This window comes from Pagrus pagrus, assembly GCF_965226575.1.
Source record: "Pagrus pagrus genome assembly, chromosome: 12".
NCBI classification, from domain to species: Eukaryota; Metazoa; Chordata; class Actinopteri; order Spariformes; family Sparidae; genus Pagrus; species Pagrus pagrus.
This window is the reverse complement of record NC_140196.1, coordinates 13,368,286-13,390,253: the sequence shown is the minus strand read 5'-3', so window position 1 is coordinate 13,390,253 and position 21,968 is coordinate 13,368,286. Positions and strand designations below refer to the sequence as shown.

General features: G+C 40.3%; 2 protein-coding genes across 3 annotated transcripts in view; one reads left to right on the top strand and one right to left on the bottom strand.

Annotated features, from left to right (window-relative positions):
- LOC311266935 (uncharacterized protein) overlaps positions 1–17,031 on the bottom strand; it is a 39,873-nt gene extending 22,842 nt beyond the window's left edge. The window contains exons 1-3 of one of the 2 annotated variants that reach the window (XM_084369630.1): positions 15,863–15,907; positions 15,191–15,299; positions 14,443–14,565 (exon numbers count right to left, since the gene is read on the bottom strand). In XM_084369630.1, coding sequence (XP_084225756.1) covers positions 14,443–14,565; positions 15,191–15,299; positions 15,863–15,869 — 239 coding nt within the window. In that variant the 5' untranslated portion in view covers positions 15,870–15,907. Of the gene's footprint in view, positions 1–14,166; positions 14,566–15,190; positions 15,300–15,862; positions 15,908–16,967 lie in introns of those variants that run through there. The other variant, XR_014623779.1, reaches the window with a different exon arrangement.
- Positions 17,032–20,048: 3,017 nt separating this feature from the next.
- On the top strand, positions 20,049–21,948 carry LOC311266936 (ATP synthase subunit g, mitochondrial-like). The gene is made up of 3 exons (XM_084369631.1): positions 20,049–20,178; positions 20,478–20,638; positions 21,755–21,948. Exons 1-3 carry the CDS (start codon positions 20,127–20,129, stop codon positions 21,851–21,853), a joined length of 312 nt encoding a protein of 103 aa, XP_084225757.1. The 5' UTR covers positions 20,049–20,126; the 3' UTR covers positions 21,854–21,948.
- Positions 21,949–21,968: the final 20 nt, after the last annotated feature.

Genomic DNA, 21,968 nt, shown 5'->3' with positions numbered 1-21,968 from the left:
AGTCCTGGATAGTCCTTCCAAACACCACATGCTATAAATCTGCTGTGGAAAAGCAGATAGAGGTGATCTGAAGTCAAATCTCTCCTTCTCTGAAGCTCCTCTGTTTAGTCCTGTAAAGTTCTGCTCACGTCATGTCTCCTCGCTCTGACTTCCCTCTATTCACTCTTCCTGTGTCTGCCTCCCTCTCTCTGTATTGCCCACTCTCCCCCTCTTCCTGTCACTCTGTCCCCTCTGCACGCCACCGGCACAAAGCCAACTCTTAACGTCTGCTCAGGAAACCATAGGTTCGTGAAAATGCAGTGCCTCCTGTACTTGGACACTGCGGCGCCACCATTGAAGCTCTGGACCGAAGCCACCTTAAGATGTTGACAAGAGATCAACTTACCAAGTCCTGATCCAAACCTTTGAACATTATGAGCAAACTGGCAGAACTGATTCAAGTTGTTGCAGTTTTATTTAGCGCAGGTTACTGAATGCCGCAGGTCAAGCTAGGATAAATCGACCATGCGCAAGCCCCAGACAGACCCTGGCCAATCATGTGTGCCTTTGGCTTGGTCCCAAAAAAAAGTTGTCTAGCCAAAATACAGCACAGCTGAGGCTGTTAAAATCACGGGGTAATCATAAGAGAAGGGCCCTGGCTGAAGTCTCTGCAGAGAGTGAAAAGGTAAGCTGAGCGGGAGCAGCAGGGATCGCAGGACTTACATACGTGAGGACAGTCTTTGTGTTGAGTGTCGGTTTAATGCATTTCCAGACTGAGGTGGCAGTTGCTGATGTTGAAATAGACAGCCAGCCATTGCTGCTTTTCAAACATACCTTTAAGCATGACGAGAGAAAGCAATTTTCTGCTAACTTTATAACTGTCATTCTAAGGAACATGCCAGCACTTGTGGATATAGGGATCGACTTATTATCTTCAGCTGAGATTGCCCAGTAGGTGAGCTTCAGGTGATGTTGTAATTGTGGCCCTTAAGTAAAAACTGTTCATGAAAGTGACTGCTGTGTGAATCTTTTCTACAAAGCTTGTAATTGTCACGAGATGCCTCCTGTCTGAAGACTCAGGGACGAGTCATTAACCGAGCAATTTTGTCTCGATTAGACAAAAGTCAGGAGCAGCCGTTACACTTTGACACAATCTGTCATGAAGTGAAGGTGGAAAGACTCTAAAGTCGGCTCATTAGTCTATTCTCACATCTTCTGAACCCGGCATCGTCTGTAGCATGAAGAATGACGGAAAATGAGGGAGAACAGAAAGAAGTGTGTGAGTGGAGGGCATTAGTCATGTACGTACTTCCTGCTGTTATTGAGTAGCTCAGGCGGTCTGGAGCTCAGCCAGGCCAATTGTTGCTCATTTAGCTGTAAAGCAGCCATAGCTAAGAGGCAGCCTCGAGCGAGCAGTGAACAAGCTTCATACTGGTTGAAATATAATATTATTAAGATGTCATGTGTGTGATTTTTTTTGGAAACATCAACCCTTTGAGGTTAAAATCAGATGTAATTTAAAAAATTTTCCCCAAACTGTGTATCACTTTAGTCTGTTTTGGTGTATCGGTGTCCAAATATCCCGCAGAGTGAAGCACAGGCTCAACACTCACATTTGCCAGCTTTAATGCAGTACAGTGGCATTGCATTAGTGCACATCACCACCCGAAAATACCACTACTAGGTTGGCGGTTAACAGATGGAGAGAGTGTGAGAGAGATGGAAAAGTAGATGGAGACAGGCAGACAGCACCGAGCTATTAAGTTACCGTGACAGGCTGTCAAAGTCGAGCACAGAAACAGACTAGCTCGGGGCTATTATTGTCAGCCAGCTGTGAATCCGGATAAACGTGACAGAGAACAAGAAAGTTTGAGACAGAGCGGAGGACTTCTGCCTCACTTAAAGAAGAAGAGATCTAACGTCGATAACAAGTTGTTTATCACTTTTCTTTCCACTGACAGACTACCTGATGAACGTAGTATTCACTCTCCTTTAAGCTGAGATGTTGTCGTACCTGAGAGAAGTATCCTACGCATCTTTGTCGTACGCTTGTAGGTTGGTAAGGTTTAGGCAAAAAAACCACTGGGTTAGGTTTAGGAAAACATCTGGGGAGTCACGCTATGTATGTGACGTGACTTAACCCTAACTGACTTCCTCCTTTGGTACGGTAATAATTCCTACATCCTCTAGAGGGTGCCGCCAAACAAGAAACACAAATATGGGTTGTGATAAACTGCTTTCACAGTCAACCTATATGGTCATTTTTCTGATGAGGACTGGCTGCAAATATCTAGCTCTTTAGCAGCTAAATGCTCCACTGTTAATGAGCTAGTTGCTAACGTAACGTACGGTGAGTTTTTAGGCTTTTTTTGCGGGAAAACGGCTGCCTGCTGCGTCTGGAAATTAGGCTGTGGGAGTGAACCAAAACAGTTAAGTTGTCAGCCTTAAAACAAGGAGTTGAAAGATAGAAAAATGATCCGTAGAGCTGACGGAAACTGTGGAATTGGCTGATGATTATTCATGGGTTTGACGGTATGAGCAACACATCATTTGATTTATTGTTAATATATGAATGTGGGTTAAAGCAGCCTCAAGGCTTGATAGAAAAGAGGGGAAAGAAAATGTTGGTCCCCAGATGAATACATTGGATACATTGCACATAAACAGCTAATGAAGACTTGTGGCTTTCCAGGACATCTGTGTTTCCCAGTTTAATATGTACTGAAACTTAATTTTAATTCGGTGCTAAAGGCTGTTTTTCGAGACCCAAAAACCTAAAGTACCACCCACCTCGCTTCGAGTGACTGAATAAAATCTGCATCATGGTCAGCAGCAGCAACAGAAACATTTCACTGAGAATATCCGTGTCAGAGGGAGAGGAAGCCTGCTGTTTACTTTGGATTGGTCACCATATTTTCTGTTCTATCAACCACTGTGTTGAGATAAATATTTGTAAAGCCTGGACGCGTGCACCCCCCTTTACATCTGATTCTGGGATGCAAAATGAGGCAGCAGGTCATCAGTGTTTCCCAGTAGTCAAATCACATTTTCTCTGCCTCCTCGCGTCCTCTCATACTTAGAAAAAGGAAGCTACGGTTGTTGTTTTACTTAGAATCAAGTATGACACGGCAAAGATGTTTTTAAAAATCTGCCTTAAAGGATAAGAAAGTGTTTGCTTTAATGTGCATAATAATTTCAATGTCATACTGAACAATGGATTCCTTTTTTGTCTGATTGACACTGCTGCTGCTTAACCGCTTTTCTCTGGTACTTCTCTCTTTTTCTTTTTACCGCCTGTCTTTGCCAGATCACACAAGTGCTTTGTTACAGGAAGCTTGTGGTGACAAATGCAGGAACTCCGCACATGGCTTCATTCTGCACTGTATGAAAAATGAGGGACAGTCTCTACTTTTTAAATGTAGCTACAGGCTGAATAATAGTCTTATCAAAGCAAATATTAAACTAGAAAGTAATGTTTATTGCGATATATAGAAAGAGTCGCAATAATGAAGCTTTCATAAGACTGACTTGAGGTATTTAGATGAATAAATTGTCAAAACACTGCAGAATATTGTAAATCACAAGGTTATTAATGTTTAAAACTACTTAAAGTCTATCAGTCTGTCAAAACAAACAAAAGGTAGCTAAGCGAAGACTCAGAGTTGTAGACACAGTGGTTACGGATGTTTACTTTTACTTAGAAACTGATGAACATCTGATAGGCCAGTGGTTCCCAAGGGCTCCACAATAACTTTTTTTCACCACCATCCCAGAATCATCAATGTTTCTTTACTTCATAAATACTGTCTTTAATTGTTAGTTAAAAGTTTTAGCATTTAAAGCCCTTTTACCTCCAAACTATACTCAGCTGAAGTGCTGCTAACAGTTATCTGACTGACTGTTTACTGCATATATTTGTTGTTCACAACGTGGCATCATCAGGAAGAAATACAGGGTGCGTCCTCCATTGATAGTGAGTTTACTGCATCCTCTTTAACGCATAACATTTCTCGTAGATTGTGCCAGTGATAGCTATAGTATCAAATGAGAAGATGCAGTCATTGTAGACAGCAAACCCAAACACATTTTCTGTCACTCCTCAGCTGCCGTTTAGTCGTCAGCCCTGCCTGTGACGAGACTTTGCTTCTTTTAAAAAGGAGTCACAAGCCATAAAGTTTTGGGGGGGGGCACTGAAATGGGTCATCATAAAAAATAAAGCTGCAATGGTGAGTGTAAGTTTAAAAAACAAACAAACTACTTATTAATGACTAGAAACTCCCTAACAGAAGTATGGAAACGGCAGTTAAAAGTGGAAAATCTTTTCCAAGATTGTCCTTCCAAGAAAAATGAGGGCAACAGTTGTTTGTTCTGATGCTTAAAACAACCCACAACATGTTTGGACTTCTAAAAAAAAACCATGCAAGAGGAAGTGGATGGATGGATGGATGGATGGATGAGCAAACTGTGTGATTTTAAACAAGTAGTTGATCTTAACCGAATCCAAGATCTTTCCCTGACCTCGGAGGAATTGTCCATTTTCCATTTATGCTGACACTGCATGTATTTTTGGTGTTTCATGCACTGTATACAATCAGTGATTAAAGGTCAAATTCTTCCAGCCGCTTCAAAAAAAATGTTTGCATGGTTTCCTTGTGTGAGACTATACAAATATGAGGCTTAACTCCCTGACAACCGGACCCGTAGCTAAGACAAGTCCTGCGGGGCTCCAAAACAGACGTATGCATGAGCTTGATCGATTACTCGCACACAAACGTCCCTTTGACACACCTGCATACGTTCCTACAATCAGCGACAGTGTATGGATGTAAATTACAGTCCTGTTTGTCCAGGTGCCTATATGAAAGAAAACTCCTCACGAGCATGCATGATGTGTGGGTGTGCATGTGTTAACATTTAAAAGTGTGTGTGTGTGTGTGTGTGTGTGTGTGTGTGTGTGTGTTTCCCATAATTACATAGTGATGAGGGAGTAAATGTGCTCAGCCACGCTGATGTGTGCTCAGATAGACACCTGCGCTTTCTCTCTCCGTCCTCGCTTGCGACCTTCTCTCACCACGACACGCACATGTTTTTTTTTTCCTAATCATTTACGGTATTTCTACTTGTCATTCTCTCACTGCCCTCCGTCCTCCCTCCCCTCTCCTCCTCCTCCTACTCTTCGTCTTCCCAAACAGGATGCTGAATGGTTGCTTTAGCTGGAGGGATTCCTGGCAGAGTGATTTGATTGTGATGTAATGTAAATCACATTGCCAGGGATTTCCAACCAGCTACAGCTGAAACCCGCACCAGCCTCCAACACCTGACGACTGCTCTGCCAGCACCCACGTTAGCAGAGGCCACAGCTTGAAATCCTTTTAACATATTAAATACATGTTGTTAGCTTAAGAAAAACTGAGCTGCAGTAACAACTTTGCTGGTTGTGTAGTTTCAGGATGTATCATTTATTTAGTTAGGTTTAGAGATGCTGACAGGTTAGTTTTGTTAACTTTGGACGGAGCCGGGCTAGCTGTTTCCCTCTATTTACATTCTTATTTTTTAAGTTAAGTTCTCCCGTTAGCTTGCCTTTCATGCTAACATAATCTTAAATTCTTACAATTTCTTATATTTTCTACTAACGTGAACTGAATTTTCCCCATTAGCTTATCCTTTATGCTAACGTAAACTGAAGTTCTCCTGTTAGCTAGCCTTTTCTGCTAACATAAGCTGAAGTTCTCAGTTATCTTACCTTTTATGTTAACATGAACTTAAGTTCTCCTGTTAGCTTGCCCTTTATGCTAACATAATCTTAAATTCGCCCATTTTCTTGCTTTTTATACTAACAGAATTTTCTCGTTATCTTCCCTTTTACGGTGAGCTAAAGTTCTCCTGTAAGCTCACTTTGTCGACTAACTTGAATTAAAGCTCCCCGGTTAACTCACCTTTTCTGCTCACATAAGCTAAAGTTCTCGGGAAGCTTACGTAAACTGAAGTTCTCAGTTAGCTTATCTTTTATGCTAATGTAAACTTAAGCTCTCCCGTAAGCTTACCTTGTATGCTAACATGAACCAAAGTCCTCCTGTTTGCTTATTTTAGAAACTCTATTTACGGTACTGCCTTGAGTGTGATTATCAATCTTCTCATCTGATCTTCAGTAAGAAAGCAAACAATCAAACCTACCTGAAGTAGCATTCATGTCTTCATGTGTCGAGGTCATGTGTTTGATGGAGGGGCAGGACTTAGCTCGCTCCGTGAACAGTTCAGTGAAAGCCTGTGTTCACAGTGGCTAAGTTCCGCTCCTCACAAGCATTTTCAGCTTTTACACCCACTAACAGCTGTAAGAAGTCGGTTTATATTAAATTATGTGCTGCTACATCCCACCATACAGAAATGTAAGCAGCTTTAATTTCAAGGAGATGAATATAGAAAATATTGCTGTGTTTTGTGGATCATCTTACCAATTTGAACTCCCAATAATGAGAATGTTTAGCTATATATACACATGTTTAGCATTATATATAAGCATTATATATCCTATGTATCTCTGGTATGTTGTGCAGCACAATAGGCTTTCAGTCATCTCCGTCTATCCCTTTTAAGATAAGTTTCCTAAAAAAAGAAAGATGGGTGAGAGCAGAGGGCAGGATGCAGCCAAGGGAGGGCTCACTCATACAGGAAGGAAGTACAGGAAATGTCCCATCGGGAAGGAAAGTAGCAATGTAATTGTGATTCCTGAGCTCATTTACTGTCTGGGTGGTCATGAAAGCAAAGCACTGATCGTGTGTGTATTCATGTGCGCTTCAAGTAAACACGCAGTTACCCATGAGTTGTATGACTTTTGTAAATGGTGCTTGACCGAATGTGCTGCTGTCAGACTGATACGTACTATGATGGCACATCTTTTAATTACTTTTCTGGCATTACATTTCTGTGTTCGTTTTGTATTTGTATTTTTTATTTTCATCCCTTCATTTTTTATCTGCATAATTTCTGCATCGATGTCCTTTTTTAATGTACGATGTAATGTCTTACTATGCTTTCATATTGTAATCCTGAAGCTTCTTAATTTTATGTGAAAAGCTACTTCAATTATTATCCTATATTATGTTATTAACATTTGGTTTGATTTACCCCACGTATTGAGATAGTGTGTCGTAGATACCACCAATAACTAAGTGAATGGAGATGTAGTGCTCACAACGCTAAAAAATTAATCACCAACATTTCTTTCCAGAAACGGTTGTTTTTATTACACCACTGTGGACAGTTTACAGTGGAATTACTTCCTATTGAAGAGATATGAAAACTGTTCACACTGTGTGATGTGGATTATCCACAGTTAAGCTTCTTTCTTATGAAGAGATGTTGCTGGAGAATTGCCTAAATGTCATTTCTCAATGCTCTAGAGGCAGAAATTTCCATAATATCTCAAAACTTGGACACACAGAAGACTAATTATTTGTATTTGAGGAAACTAACCCTTTGAATTTAATTTTAAAGGCCCTTTTATCATATCTTTGCTTAATTTAACCTAGTAATTAAAACGTTAAGTGGAACAAAGTTGGGGGACACACATCTGTTAAGGTAAAACTTTGTCCTTTTTAGTGTCCAGACTTCCTGATGCTGTAAACCTGTTGTTTGCTTCCCCTTGTGGTGAGAGTGAGGTGGTGCAGGTGCCTGGGCTCAATCTCCTGTGCCTACTGAGCTGATAACAGTTCGATGTTAAACAAACACTGGCTCAGTTCAGCAGGAACCGGAGTTAGGCCCTCTAGAAACAGCTTCAGACGTGACCACCTGATGTACACAATATTCAAGATGATGCCTTGTTCACCAAAAGTTTGTATATGTAGTCAGTATTTGCCATAATTGTCTGAGTTTGCATCTGTTTAGCTGCTTAAGTGTTTTTTCCTACTCTTTACTGCTGTAAAAAGGCCATTAGACGTTTTTTTTTCTCAAAGCCTCATCAAGGCCATTCTTCAAGTTACAGAATGCAGTCATCCAGAGCCGAGGAAGCGCAGGACTCACATAAACGTGGCCACACATCCTCTCTGAATTTAAACCTCTCACTGTAAAGCTCATGATGGAGGAAATCTGCTTCTGTTGGTTTGGTGTTATTAAAAGATCACAGGAGCAGAGTTTTTCCAGTTGTATTTTCGACATCGTGCTGCACAAAGCGGAGAGGACGACTCCTCAGGGTGACGTTTTAAGTCAAATGGTGGGTTTAAATAATTGACTGTTACTTCAGACTTTCTAAATAAGTCCTCAAACAGTACTAATACTCTTTTAAGTACATTTCAAGTATATAATGTTCCTATTTTACTGTGTTTTATTCTTAATAAGTCTATAAATCTGTATTTGTGACAGTTGCCTTATTTCTGTTATGAAGAACTTTGCTCTATAAATGAATTTACTTAATACAGTCTGCTTAATAAAGTCACTTACTTACTTACATACTGTATAACTTGAATTTTTTTATGCACCTTTATTTTACACCACATTTAAAAAGGGAAATACTGTCATCTATTACTAGTACTAGTACTTCATTATATGAGCTGATATCTGTTATATATTAAGATTTATTTAAAAACACATTATGATAAGATAAGCTTGTAAATGGAAAAAACATTATAGAGTAGAATAGTACAGTAAAGTAAACAGTAATTTCCGATTGTTTTCACTTGTGATCTTTATAAAATAAAAATAAAAAACAGTATCCAGTCTGGGACAAAGAGACGTTCCCCGCTGAACTTCACACACATTTTAATGAGTCATGGTTAACATTATAATGAAATCTAGCCAACCATGATAAAGGTTAAAGGTCAGTCTCCGCCTTAAACTTTTATACTTCAAAAAAATGTACTAGGGAGCAGATTCACATTTTAACTTTGTACCAGTGCAGGATCGAAATAGCACTGAGGAGCTGCTGCAGATTATCTTTGTGAGATTCACTGAAATGACTGTTAAGATAATTTAAAGGAAATCAAATAATTAATGTTCGTCAGTGCGACTGAACGATACTGAATGTGTCGTCTCAACTTCAGTTAAATTATTTTAGAAATTGGCTCAAAAATCAAGCTTCCATTAAATGTTCATACACCTCTCACTGATGCTATATGAGCTGTTGTAGCTGTTGATAAATGCCTGTCACACATCCAACTTTCATCAGTCGCTTACAAAATGCTGAAGTTATGAAGTTTGTGAACTCATGAGTCATGTATGTGTCAGCTTTTACAAGAGGCAGGTGGTGTTAATCTGAACTTCTGGTAGCAGCTGGATGCAGAAAAAATGAAATCTCGAGTACAAAATGTGCCACTGCTGCTGCTGCTAAATGAGAAACTACTGCTGATGACAGTAATTGCAAACATACGCAGTTCAATGTCAGACTGTGTTCTTGAGAGTTTCTCTAAGCCTACTATCACTTTTGACTTTTTGACATCAGTTTAAATTCAGCTCGGAAATAATAAGTGATTGAATATCCACGGGTTGTCGGTATATTTAACTTCTTTTCAGAGCACATCAAGCTCACTTAAAAGGTGCCTCTGTCCTCAATAAATAGCCTCCTTCAAGCATTTAATAATCATTTTCCTCTCTAATCAAACAATTAAGCACCACATCAAGGTTGCCATGAGTAATCCCAAAGCAATGTTGCATCCGGAATACAAACTGAGCCCTGTTTATTATTTATTACATTACTAATCATTATGTAAGAGCTTGTTTGGAGAGCAAAGCACTGAAGAGACTGCTCCTCCTTCAATAAATCCTGATGCCTAGACTGAGATTTCATTCGCAAATATATTATTTATTGTAGAAGGTCTGAGGCTTGAACAGTGGAAAAAAGATGGATCGGGAGGCGGGACACGATACATGTGACGTTAAAGAAATATGACGTTTAAATGTGTTTTGTTGAAGAGGATCCTCTTCTTCTTCCTCGTTCTTCTTCCTCGTTCTTTTTCTCCATCTGGATTCTGCAGCCGTGAGTCATGTACCTGTTTTTGTTTGTGATTCGGCCCTTTGTATCAGAGCAAAATCTCCACATTTACCCATTTATAAACACACCCGCATTCACACGAACCCCTCTCTTACAAAACCCTCATTTTAAACAGGTAGATACAGTGTACCAACACCAACAGTCAATTCATTCCAGCTACATGCAGTCGTGCATTACACTGAAGGAGAAACCAGTTCGCGTGACAACAGATCATCTTCCATATCTGAGAGAAACCACAGCAACAGCTATCTATGTGTGTGTGTGTGTGTGTATGTGTGTGTGTGTGTGTGTGTATGTGTGTGTGTGTGTGTGCATGCATCTGTGTTCAATAAAAGGATAAATCATTTAAAAGTCTGTGTCAAGTTTGTTTGTGACAGCCTCAAAGCCAAACCCAGCACGAGGTCTAAAATTTCGATAATTAGAGAAGACTCACACGCATTTCCACACATGACACTTTGCTGGATCAGTGCAGAAACCATTCCTCATATGTAATTGAACTGGGCCAAAACTGTCAAATATAAATCATGCAACAGCTGTTTTTAGATTTAAAAGTATAGATCTAAACAACCCCGTCGAGACTAACTCTATCTTTTTATTACCTGAATGTCTAATGATGCAGTCTTGTGGTTCAGATTGAAATCTCCAACCTGAGCAACCAAACTCAAAGTTAATGTGAAACTGTAAAAAGCCGGTTAGGGATGAGTCATATTTTAATGTGATATCTGGGCATTTTGAAATCCTTTTTTTTATGAGCGTTCTCCGAGTCTGCCGACGGTTTGAGGCAACTCAAGTCTCTTAAATTGGCTCCACTGAGCAAAGAACGCTTCACAAAACTTAGTTCTTAGCTTTGTTAGCTGGGTGCAGTGGCTTTGACCTCTGCGTGCTTTACTTGATTTGTTGTAATGCTGATATCTTGGAATTAAAAAGCTCATGCTGAACAGATGTGTGCACACAATCGCTATAGGGCTTCATGGCTCTCTGCCAGCGAACGCAAAGCACCGCACAGCAGAGAGTGAAGATGATAATCTGATTCAGACTTAGCCTACAGGTCGAGGCTGAGGTGAAGGTGGGGGCTTATTGAATACTATTTGAAGTAATATAAAAAAAATAGCTGAAGGAAGGAAGCAGGAAGTGACAGGGCAAAAAGCAGAAGCCACGCTGCATCCAGTGTTACAGGGAAATGATGATGTGAATGAGCTGTGTGCAAGGCAGAAGTTAGTTAGTAGTTTACCTTCATGTTTTGCTACAGTTTTTTTTATTGATTTTCCATTAGATCACACCTTTGTTTTTGCGGTGTACATAGGATTATAACTGCAAGATACTCGGCTATTCTCTCCACCAACCCGGGGGGGGTTAGATCTTCTGAAAGTTTTGCAAGGAGCCTTTAAGCGGATATCTGATTTTCTCTAAAGTTTTAGGTAATGCATAGTGTCTCAAATCCAACTTGAAAAATTACAAGGTGCTTGGTCCTTCCAGGAGAGAAAAGTGAGACATCTCGCAATCAAGGAGGTAAATGCTATGACCGCATACAGTAAGCTTTGCCTTAAGGCACACATGGAGCTGAGCATGATGTTTTTACAACCCAATCACCAGAATGAATGCTGGCAATGTACATTTCTGCAAACCCCATATATGTTGAAACTTTGTGTTGTCATAACACTGAGTTTATAGTCTGGTTAGGTTTAGGCACAAAAACCACTTGGTTAGGGTTTGGAAAAGATCACGTTTTGGCTTAGAATACCTGTTTTGATTGCTGCAAACGCGGCTGGAAATTGTCCTCAGTGTTATGGTTTGTGCTTTTGGCTTTGTTATTTTCTGTTTTATTTTGAAGGTCCGTCCTCATGTGTCATGTTTTGCTCTTCATTTCCTCCCTTTGTCTGTTTTCCTGCCGTTTTTGCTCCTCACCTGTGTTCTATTAGTTAATCACCCCGTCAATTGTTGTTGTTTCAACCTACCTGCCTTTTTGTGTTAACTCTGTCTCTAGACGTTAAAGCTGTTGCGTAGACGTTAAAGCTGGTGTAAGCGTTGTCGTCGTTTAAGCTAACTTCCTGTCTGTTTTGCAGTTAGCACATCACCACAGCAGATCAGTAATCACCTGACACATCAGCACACAGGAAGATCCTGCTCTCTTCTATGTTCACATGCAGACAGGTACGCCTCTTTATGGAGTTGTCTGTTGTGATTGGACAAAGTGGCCAGGGATACCAGAAAACATATTTTCTCTTTTACTGCATGAGCAGGGGGAGGAGAGATGTGGGTTACTGACCAAATGCGAGTTAAATATTGATTACTGCTGGAATACAGAGCTATTTAACACTTACTTAAAATAAAATATATCACTTACAGCAGCTTTAATTGCCAACATTTTATCCTGTGGCTGTGCTGGTTTTACACTGAGCTGATAGGACCCTCTTCCCTGAACACCTGCAACCATCCAGGGGGAAATGTACTGCATGTGAAGTGTGAAGACATCATATTGCACAAGCGAAAAGAAAACCATTGGCTCAGTCATTACAGGAAAGTGACTTAACACCACTGCACATATTGCACATAGGTTGTTGACAGCAGCAAAAGAACATAAATCAGCAGGCAGACAGACACGTGACATGACCCATAAGCAGATCATCACCAGAGCCATAAAACAGAGACAGACAGCCGGGTCAGCAACGTCATAACTCATGGTATTACCAGGAACATAAACACTGTCTGTTCAGTTCACGACGTGTACGTTAGCACAAACAGGAAGCAGGTACTCATGCACGAAGTGAAGCAGGGATCTCCAAAAGAAAGAGGCGCCTGAGACAGAGGCTCTGTAGCATCAGATGCGTGTCCCAGGGTTCAAAGGTATGTTCGTGGTCTGAAGCGGACCCAAGGCTAGTAGCAGCAGAGAGAGCGGCACAAACACAATTATTCCTCCACAAAGCCGTCCCTGAAGCCACAATGCAGGACTGTTGGCAGGCAAGCAAGAGTATTAAATATGCGAATAACAAAGCTGGGACCAGAGAGTAATTGAAGCAGGTACAGATGAATTTTTGAGTTGACATTTCAGGATAACAAGGGGAGGAGCAGCATGTTAAACAGACATCGAAGGGTGTGTTTGCTTTGCCGAACTGGCCTCAGTATAAGACAAAGTGAAAAAGTCAGGGTATTAAATTATATTTGAAGAGATGATCACCAGGCCGAGCTTTAATCTTGCCAGGCTAGAGCTCTTCTTCAACTCCTCCGTGTTTTGCTGCTACAAGGAAAAGAAAACTCCCCAACAAAAGGAAACGAGTCCAAAATTTTGTGACATCTTCACCTGGCCAGGGGAGGAATGATCTTTCAAGCAGCCAACACATACGGTCACAGAGTGTCATCATAAGCAGCTCAAAATAGCAAAAATAGTGTGAACTGTCAGAGATAAGCATCCCACCGCTTCCATGAGCCTGACAGGAGAGTGTGTTTGTATAATGACTTATAAACAGAAGGAATTAGCTGCACTTGAAAAGCCACATGGTGGAAATGGAAGTATTACATGTTTTACTTTTAGAAGAGAAAAGGCTTCAAGGATGCAGTATCTTGGGTACCTTCACATCTACGATTCACTCCGGTACTTTACATCCCTGCGATAACCCAATTATCAGAATAAATGTTGGCAGTGTACATTTCTGCCAACATATGTGTTGAAACTTTACGTTTGAAATGATGCAACTTTTTTCTTTTTGATCAATTTTCAATTTTGCTTTTGGCACAAAACCTGCTTGTCTAGGGTTTAGAAAAGATCTTGTTTTGGCTTACCTGGTTCTAGCTCCAGAGAGGGCTGGAAATCGTCCCAACATCTGACATCTCGTCAAAAAACATTTGGAACTTACAAATGTTGAAATGCTGTCTCGACAAGTGGTTTCTTGCTTGGCAGCCGTCTCAGCTAACTGTCACACATCGCCACCGTGCCCTCCTGACATCCAGGTCAACTCATATACATGTAATCTGAACATGATACGAGGCATATTGTAGAAATGGTGATATGATCAAATGAAACATACAAAATTTTATGTATTAATGGTTGGGCAAAAACGTACCATGCTTACTTTTGGGCTGTCATTTCCTGTGTGAAAACAAGTTATTTTAAACTAGGATTTATTTTGCTTCATTCACATTACAAACTTTTGAATGCCTATAGGCAGACTTAACGTGCTCTGAACACAGCCACAACCATTGCTCCAAGACCTAGCTTAAGTAGTAGCTAAGAAGTAGCTTATCAACTAACTCTGCAAGTCACTAACCACAGCTTCTAGCACCATCTATTTAAAGAGAACACATAGATGAACTTAACTGGGCCACTTCAAGGTGTGAACAGAGACTTATTAGTCAAGAACTACGGTGATTTTTTCCTGCCTTTTAGCAATTAATGAGCTGGTAACAAAACCTACTCCACCACCTGCTCATTGCAGTGACATCATTCAGTGGGGCTTACAACAGTCCTAACTCAGCCAGTACATCACCTGGCTCTGGAGTAATGACTGAACTCTGAAGGACTTCTGCACTGCTGGGTACCACAGAGAACGAGGCCAGTCAGCCTGCGGAGAGGCTTCATTTCAGCTGCTTGTCTCAGCTGGAGCCTCTGGCTGTGAGGATCAGAACAAAGATCAATCTGTAAATCAAGACCTACGCTGTGAGGTTTACAACTCTTATTACCTGCGGGGTTTGACGTAATGGCCACATTACTGCTGCTAACACACTCAGCAAACCACAGAGAACGAAGCGCTGGGATTCCTGCCATAATTGGCCCATTCACACTGTTTAGACTCTAACAAGAATTCACAGTGTTCCCTGTTCTCTCTGTGGTGTTCACTGACAAGTCTGATTTAGGTTTGGAAAAGTGTCTGGCTGACATTAGAGAGGGATATCGGTTGTTAGCGGATGGTGTGGTGCATCTGGCACCATCCCACGGTATCACAAAGGCGTGCTGAAGCAGTTTGCGGCTCGATATAAAAAATCATCCCCCCTGCAGGTCTGGAAAGATTGTTCTCTCTCATCGCTGATGGTTTTGAAGTGAGAAGAAGAGTAGCTGCTCTCAACAGAGGAGTTCAATTGCAGTATTACAGATGTATTCATTCATTCATTCAATCTCCATACCTAAATGACGAAATAAGTTGATTGTCAGCGTCTCCTAAAACAACATGTTTCACAGTTCCTATAACAAAATGACTGTTGCAAGCGTCGTGGTTTGGGTTGAAATCTCTACGTTACCTTCGTAATTTCTGTTTCCTTTCCAGGCGCTGGAGCCAATCCCGGGCGATATTGGGTGAGCGGCGGGGTACAACCTGGACAAGTCGCCAGTTCATCACAGCACTTTGCTCTGTTAAAGTCAATATAGCAAAGTCATTGGCAAACAATTTCCAAATTTACGTTAACATTTATTTAGTGTTTCTGTCCACCTGATAAATGTAATCCCAATATTCACTCTCCTTCGAGCTCTGTTTTGGTCTCCACCTCTTTCTGAGGAAAATATCTGGCTCTTTAGCTGCTAAATCCTCCACTATTATCACAAGCTAGTCACTATAACTAAGTCGTTTGCACTAGACAGGTTGTGTGCAGTTGGGTTTTAGAGCTTTTTCATTCAAAACAGCCATTAAGAGAGTGAGCCAAACCAGTAAAGTTGAACCAAAACAATAAGCTGAAAGACACTAAACTAACATAGCCTGGCTATAATTCCCTGTGTGTTCATCACCTCTTCAGCATTACATTCACTCATTTGATCCATAAAACATTAATTAAAGCAGCTTCGAGGCTTTGAGTAGAAACCAGACACAGACGCAAGGCTTTTCTTTTTTCTTTTTATGTGCCCACATGTGTTGAAGAACTGCTGAGGCACTTTTGTGCTACGTGCACAGCACAACAAATGTGCCCAACACAGCTTACCTCTCATCTGATGTTGTTTTCAACTTTTCCTCATTTTTGGTTTTATGGCTTTATCCAATATGCAAACGCACATAATAATCCTCTTCTCTATCTGTATGACTGCAGATAAAACCTGCAAGCGGGGGAGGAAAATCTCACCAGAGCGTGCCTGCGATCAATTTTTGTACAAGTTATGAACTGCAGCTTGTTCCTGATGGATTATCAACAAACAGGCTGAATGTGTGGATACAAGATATCTAGACAGGGCCAGAGAGACGGAAAACATACGGAAGAAAATGAGAGAAAATGACTGATTAGGATAAAGATGATAATTAGGAAGAGGAGAAAGAGGAATGCTCCAATTCTGAAGTCGTTACATTTGAGGTTAAAACAAATGACTTCATCACCTCAGTCTTGGCAAACATCGTGACACTTCCCCAAAGATCCACACTCAGAACTGGATGATGTCCTTATCTGTCTTCATACCCCGGAGGAGACTGGACTGATTACTAGCCTGCACGGCTGCTCTATCACCAAATGTGTGTGTTTGTGTTGATTGCCAAGGCTGAGGTAGTGATGTCATTTGTTTTAATCTCATCTGCATGTACAAGCAGCTTTAGACCATGAAAGGCAAGATTTACTCAATCACTGCAGCCTCCCCGTCTTCCTGTCTGTCTGTGTGTATTTCTATGTGTCTCAGTCCGTCTCTATGACTCACTCAGTCCTGCTGCCTCACGGTGTGGAACGAACACATCACCGCTGAATGAACGTTGCGCTGTAAGGTCACAGTCATATCTGAAGGGCACAAAGTCTTTTGACTTTTCCTCTCCTTAAAATTGGTTTCTTATCTTTTTCGTTAATACAGAAATTAAGTTCACTCCCCTGAAGCATTTTTCAGGGAAGTAATAATCTCATTAAATGTGTCAGCCAGAAGGCAGCAACTATATGTTCATTAATACGTTGTGTTTTAAATGTATTCTGCTCTTACCGCTTTAATATAATAAATATATATATATTTTTTAATATAATAATATAATTTTAATATTATATTTAATTTCTGCTAAATCTGACACACTGGACCTCTAAAGAAATAGTAGTAATAGTAATAGTAAATATGCTTATTTACCTGTTCATCAAGGGTTAGATGGGAAGATTGATACTGCTCTCTCGAGCTGCCCTGTGGAGTTTTCTAGTACACAAACAAAAGTTATGTTTACATTCACTGTTTCCCTCCACAATGCATTGTGTGTCTCCATGACGTCTAACAAACATGCTGAATGCATTTTCTTCCTCATAAAACATTTGCAAACCTGATGTCTTGAACAGGTTACAGCCTGTATTGTTTACATTCAAGTTTACACGCTTGTAGTCTTCTTATTCGCTGAGGGCGCATTGCTATGCTTCTTGGCACATGTAGGTCACCCGTAGGTCAGTGGAATAGTATCGCCCACGTATGAGTGTACATGTATGTGCACGCACTTTAGACACAGAAGGCTTGTACAGCGATGCTGCAACAAACTGCCACTTTTGTGAAGAAACACCTTAATGTATTGCATTTATTGCCGAATTTCCAAGAAGGTACGAATGATTTGGAATTCGTCATATATATGTTTTGCAGTGTTTATAAAGTCTCCCCTCACGCAACATCTCTCAAAATTGTGCAATTTTGAAGGGAGTCTGGGAATATTGTAGTTACTAGTTTAATGACTATATCGGTTGAAATGGACAGTGTGTTCACAAACATCTGCTAACACTGGGTTAGGTTAAGAGTCAAAACACGTGATCTGCATTACAGTGAACCACATGGAAATCTGACAGGGTGTAATCTATTATGCCCGTTGTTGTGGCTTCTCTTTTTTGAGGACATCAGTTGAGTAGGCGGCCCTTCAGTGTGGCCCAGGACATGTGCGTACACACAGCTAAGATGATGTGGCCCAGACCACCTCCATATGTGATCGCATCTAAGATGCATCCTCAATTCATCATAAAGACCTGAAAGGACAGCTATCCTGGCCCTGTCCAAACTTAACACAAACCACATAGCAGAACCTGTAAAGTCAATTAATTAACACTTTGCATTTATTTAATCTTGTAAAAAAAAATTACAAGCTGTTGATTTACGTGGGGTTATGTGCTGAACTATTTCTTGGCTGGGTGCAGTTAGGCTCCTTCCACCTCTGGGAAGCTAGAGCTAGGCTAGCTGTTTTCCTCTGCTTTAAGTCTTAATGCTAAGCTCAGCTAACTACCTGCTGGCTGTTGCTTCATAATTATGTAAAAGAAATGAGACTTATCATGATTTGTCGATTTTATTTGATTTACACCACCTGAAGTGGCTCTTTCATAGCCTCAAAGTTAGCTGAGCATTTTTTCCCCACGCTCTCTATCAAAATCACATTCCTGTTTGTATTTTTGCTTCTGCTTGTACACAAACTGCTTTGAATGGCTGCTACACTTTAGTGGATCAAATCCAAGGTCACATTTTCATGGCTACTTGAAATGGGAAATTGTTGCTGCCTTTTTTCTTTTGATGACATTTCCTCATAATTCAGTGATCTGATATTTTTGGAAACCCTCGCAAATTGAGTTGAACTCAAAATAAAGTTCTGTGGGTTCAAACAGTGTTTGTCTTTGCTGCATGAGTTTCTTATGATGGCACCACCAAAGGAAAAAAAAACCTTGGCTGGCCTGAGGAGATGAAGGACTCCCCCATGAGGCAGGGAAAGGCAATTTTATTTGCATAGCACATTTTGCTAGAAGGAAGAATATAAAACACTGACAACCACCCACCCTCCAAGAGGCACTGACAATCACACAATGCAGGAATAAAGAAGACTATTGTACAACTTAAATTCGTCCACTGTTCATGTAATAATTTTGCAGAAAACAAGGTAGTTTCATGAATTTCAAAGATATTCCTGTCTATCTCTGTTTGTTACTGTAACCTATTAGAGAGCACCCTCTAGTGATTTATCCTCATTGCTCTACACGTCCACTACAGCAGTAGAGCTGCTCTCAGTCCCGTTTCAACTCTGCACAGATTTAAAAATTAGTGTGAGAACTTACTAGCTTGAAGAGAAGAGTTTTGAGATATTGTTGTTGAGTATAGGAGCAACAATTACAGTGTCTTCTAATATGTATAAACTAAAAAGTAACACCATCTTTTAAAGTGTAAATCAAACAGCTGGCCTTAGTTGGGTGTTTGCCTGGGAAATCCATGTCTAACCTGCATTCTTGTTACTGCACAAGTTTTTTTTGTTGTTTTATGTGGGTTGCAGGGTGAGTCAGAGGAAAGTGAGTCATGATGTAGTCATCCTTGTCATAATACAAAGTACACGCACACACATGCACTTAGAGACACTTTGCCTTTGCCTCTTAGGCCTACTTTTTTCTTCCTCTCTCACTTACACACCACACATACACTCAAATACACAGGCTACAGCATATTAACAAAAGTATGAATCAACCACCATTTTGGATCTTCATATCATTGGATGGCACTTTTGGGGCTGTCTTTTACTGAAAACGTTAGGGTAATGAACCCTTTTAACACTTGTGCCCTCCTCCAATTTACTACCCTCTGGACACCTTCATGGCAAAAATGTACACGCACAAAAAAACTGCTATTATATCATCATACATCAATATTTTTTTCATAAATCACTTACTTCACACTTATTCAAAACTACCAAACATTCAATCATTTTCAGGATTTTAACCCTCTAAATGCCAGTTTAAATCTGACTTATTCATGCCCCTTTACTGATGCAGTTTGAAATGTGTCCCTTTAAATGTAAATTAAAAATGCTGCTCTTATATTGTGCATTTGATTGACTGGTTTCTCTACCACACTCTTATTTCCTTAATTTAGTTTTTCTCGTGTTTTTTTATTTTTTTTATTTTGTGTATGTCATTGCCTTATACAAAGCACTTTGAATGTCCTCTGTGTTTGAGGGTGCTTTACAAAGAAATTTGCTTTACTTTGCCTTTTTTTAATAACTCTGCTCCAGAAAATAAGAGTGTGCAGTCTTTGAGCTTCTGTATGACTTCATCAACATTACAGAAACCGGCTAAAATCAATGATGTGCTTCATAAATTATAACAATCTGATTTATTTATATATCTTTAACTTCTTATATACTTCGATCCCTTTTATTTTGAAAATACAATAAAATTGCCGCACTTACCATTCCACCCACTTTTATTTTGAAATTAACGACCCGGAAACCTTCTCTCGCTACTTTTCTTCTTCTTTGGTCTTTTCCTGCCGCACTGGACGGTCGTCATCATGGCGCAGGCAGTACAGAAACTCGTTGCTAAAGTACCTTCTGCAGTCGGTGGTAAGTTTACTCACATTTGTTCTTTTTACCGATTATTATCTGAGCTAGCGTTAGCAGAATAAACTGTTTAGCATTAGCTAACCTAGCTCACGTCGTTACAGCTTGTTGGCACCTGCACGACTTCAGTGTGACCTCTATTAGCTCAACTCAGGTGTCATTAACTTCACAACACTGCAGCAACTTGTCTTTAGATAGTTGTTAGAAACGACGAAACAGCTCTGTGGCTTTTGACTTTGCTGGTCCTTAGCTAGTGCTAATGCTATTCCTGAGACAGTTCTGTGTTTGTGTCTCTATCTCAGCCGCTGTCACATACTCCAAACCCCGACTAGCGACCTTCTGGCGCTACGCCCGTGTGGAGCTCGTCCCACCGTCACCTGCTGAGATCCCCAAAGCGATAGAGGCCGCATCGGGACTCATTAAGAGCTTCCAGGCTGGACGCCTCGGGCAGACCACAGTGAAGGTGAGTCCCTGATATGTGTGTGGAAACCCCGTGTTGAAGTCAACAAGATACACTACTCAAAATGAGTTAGGGATATTGGGAAATGGCTGCATATATGCATGTGCATTGATATGCGAAGAAAAGTCGCATAAAAAATGTCTCATTATTTTTGAGGACCAAAAATGGTTGCAAAACACAACATAAACTCAGATATGTCATAGAATAAACAATCAAGTGAATCACCAACATATCCTAATATCCCTCACCTCTACTAATTACTTTGCAGATTCAAGTTACTCATTTAGATTTTTATTTGTGATGTCTAACACATCAGATTGTCCACAGGACATTGAGTGACACAACCGAGTGGTGACTACAGAGAGAGAAAGGATGCTGAATCAGAGCCAAAGTAGTACATTTAAAATGTGTTTGTGTTATCAGTACTCTGACGCAAAATAATGAGTATCGACCTCAGTAATCGGCCAACCCAGTAATTGGTCTGTCCCTAGTTTTAAGGGCCAGAACACTTTCTGTTTTAGCTTCTTCACTGAGACGATGTACTGAGTTTTGGACTGTTGAATAGACAATACAAGCAATTTTGAACATGCAACCACAGTGTCTGAAAAGTTTTAATTGGCATTTTTTACTATATTGTTACCTTTTACTAACTTGACTTTATATGTTTAGTCACTGAATCATAATAATAATAATCAACAACTTTATCATTAATGGAAATAACTGTTAGAGCCTTGATTTCATCCTTCTAAAAAGCAAGTTTAGATTTGCTGCACACTATATCGACACATGGAATATTTTACAGAAGGCATTGATTATATCTGGATGTGACTGATGTGGCCAGATGCAGAACATGGTTACCCCCTTGCCTCAGATCCCCAGTCATCAGTGTGTTGTATACAGCATTGATACGGTTGAGTTTATCTGCATAAACAATAGAAATGACTGAATAATAATAGAAGTAAACTATGTGGGCCACACAAATAAACAAGTGCAGAGTGATTAAATGCCATCTCGGTTAGTTCGAAGCAAAAGTTTGTGGAAAAACCCTCCAAGAGGATGAACAAGTTATGTTCAATTTATGTAAAATTTGAATTCTGTTTTTTTGTTTTTGTTTTGTAGGATGCCTTGAGAAATGGACTCGTGACCACTGAGGTGCTGATGTGGTTCTACATCGGCGAGTGCATCGGCAAGGGAGGCATTGTTGGATACGCTGTCTAAATAATGCACTTCTTTCTCCTTTTGCACTTCTAAATGACACATTCTCAACAACCTGCACCAAATTTTCAAATAAACAGATGTCTATTGTCAGATAAGTGTCTTAAGTCTCTTGAGT

Excerpts from the sequence above, each read along its gene's own strand:
- LOC311266936 (XM_084369631.1), top strand. The coding sequence starts at position 20,127 with ATGGCGCAGGCAGTACAGAAACTCGTTGCTAAAGTACCTTCTGCAGTC. Across the intron at positions 20,179-20,477 it reads AGTACCTTCTGCAGTCGGTG|CCGCTGTCACATACTCCAAA; the intron begins GTAAGTTTACTC and ends TCTCTATCTCAG. Across the intron at positions 20,639-21,754 it reads TCGGGCAGACCACAGTGAAG|GATGCCTTGAGAAATGGACT; the intron begins GTGAGTCCCTGA and ends TTTGTTTTGTAG.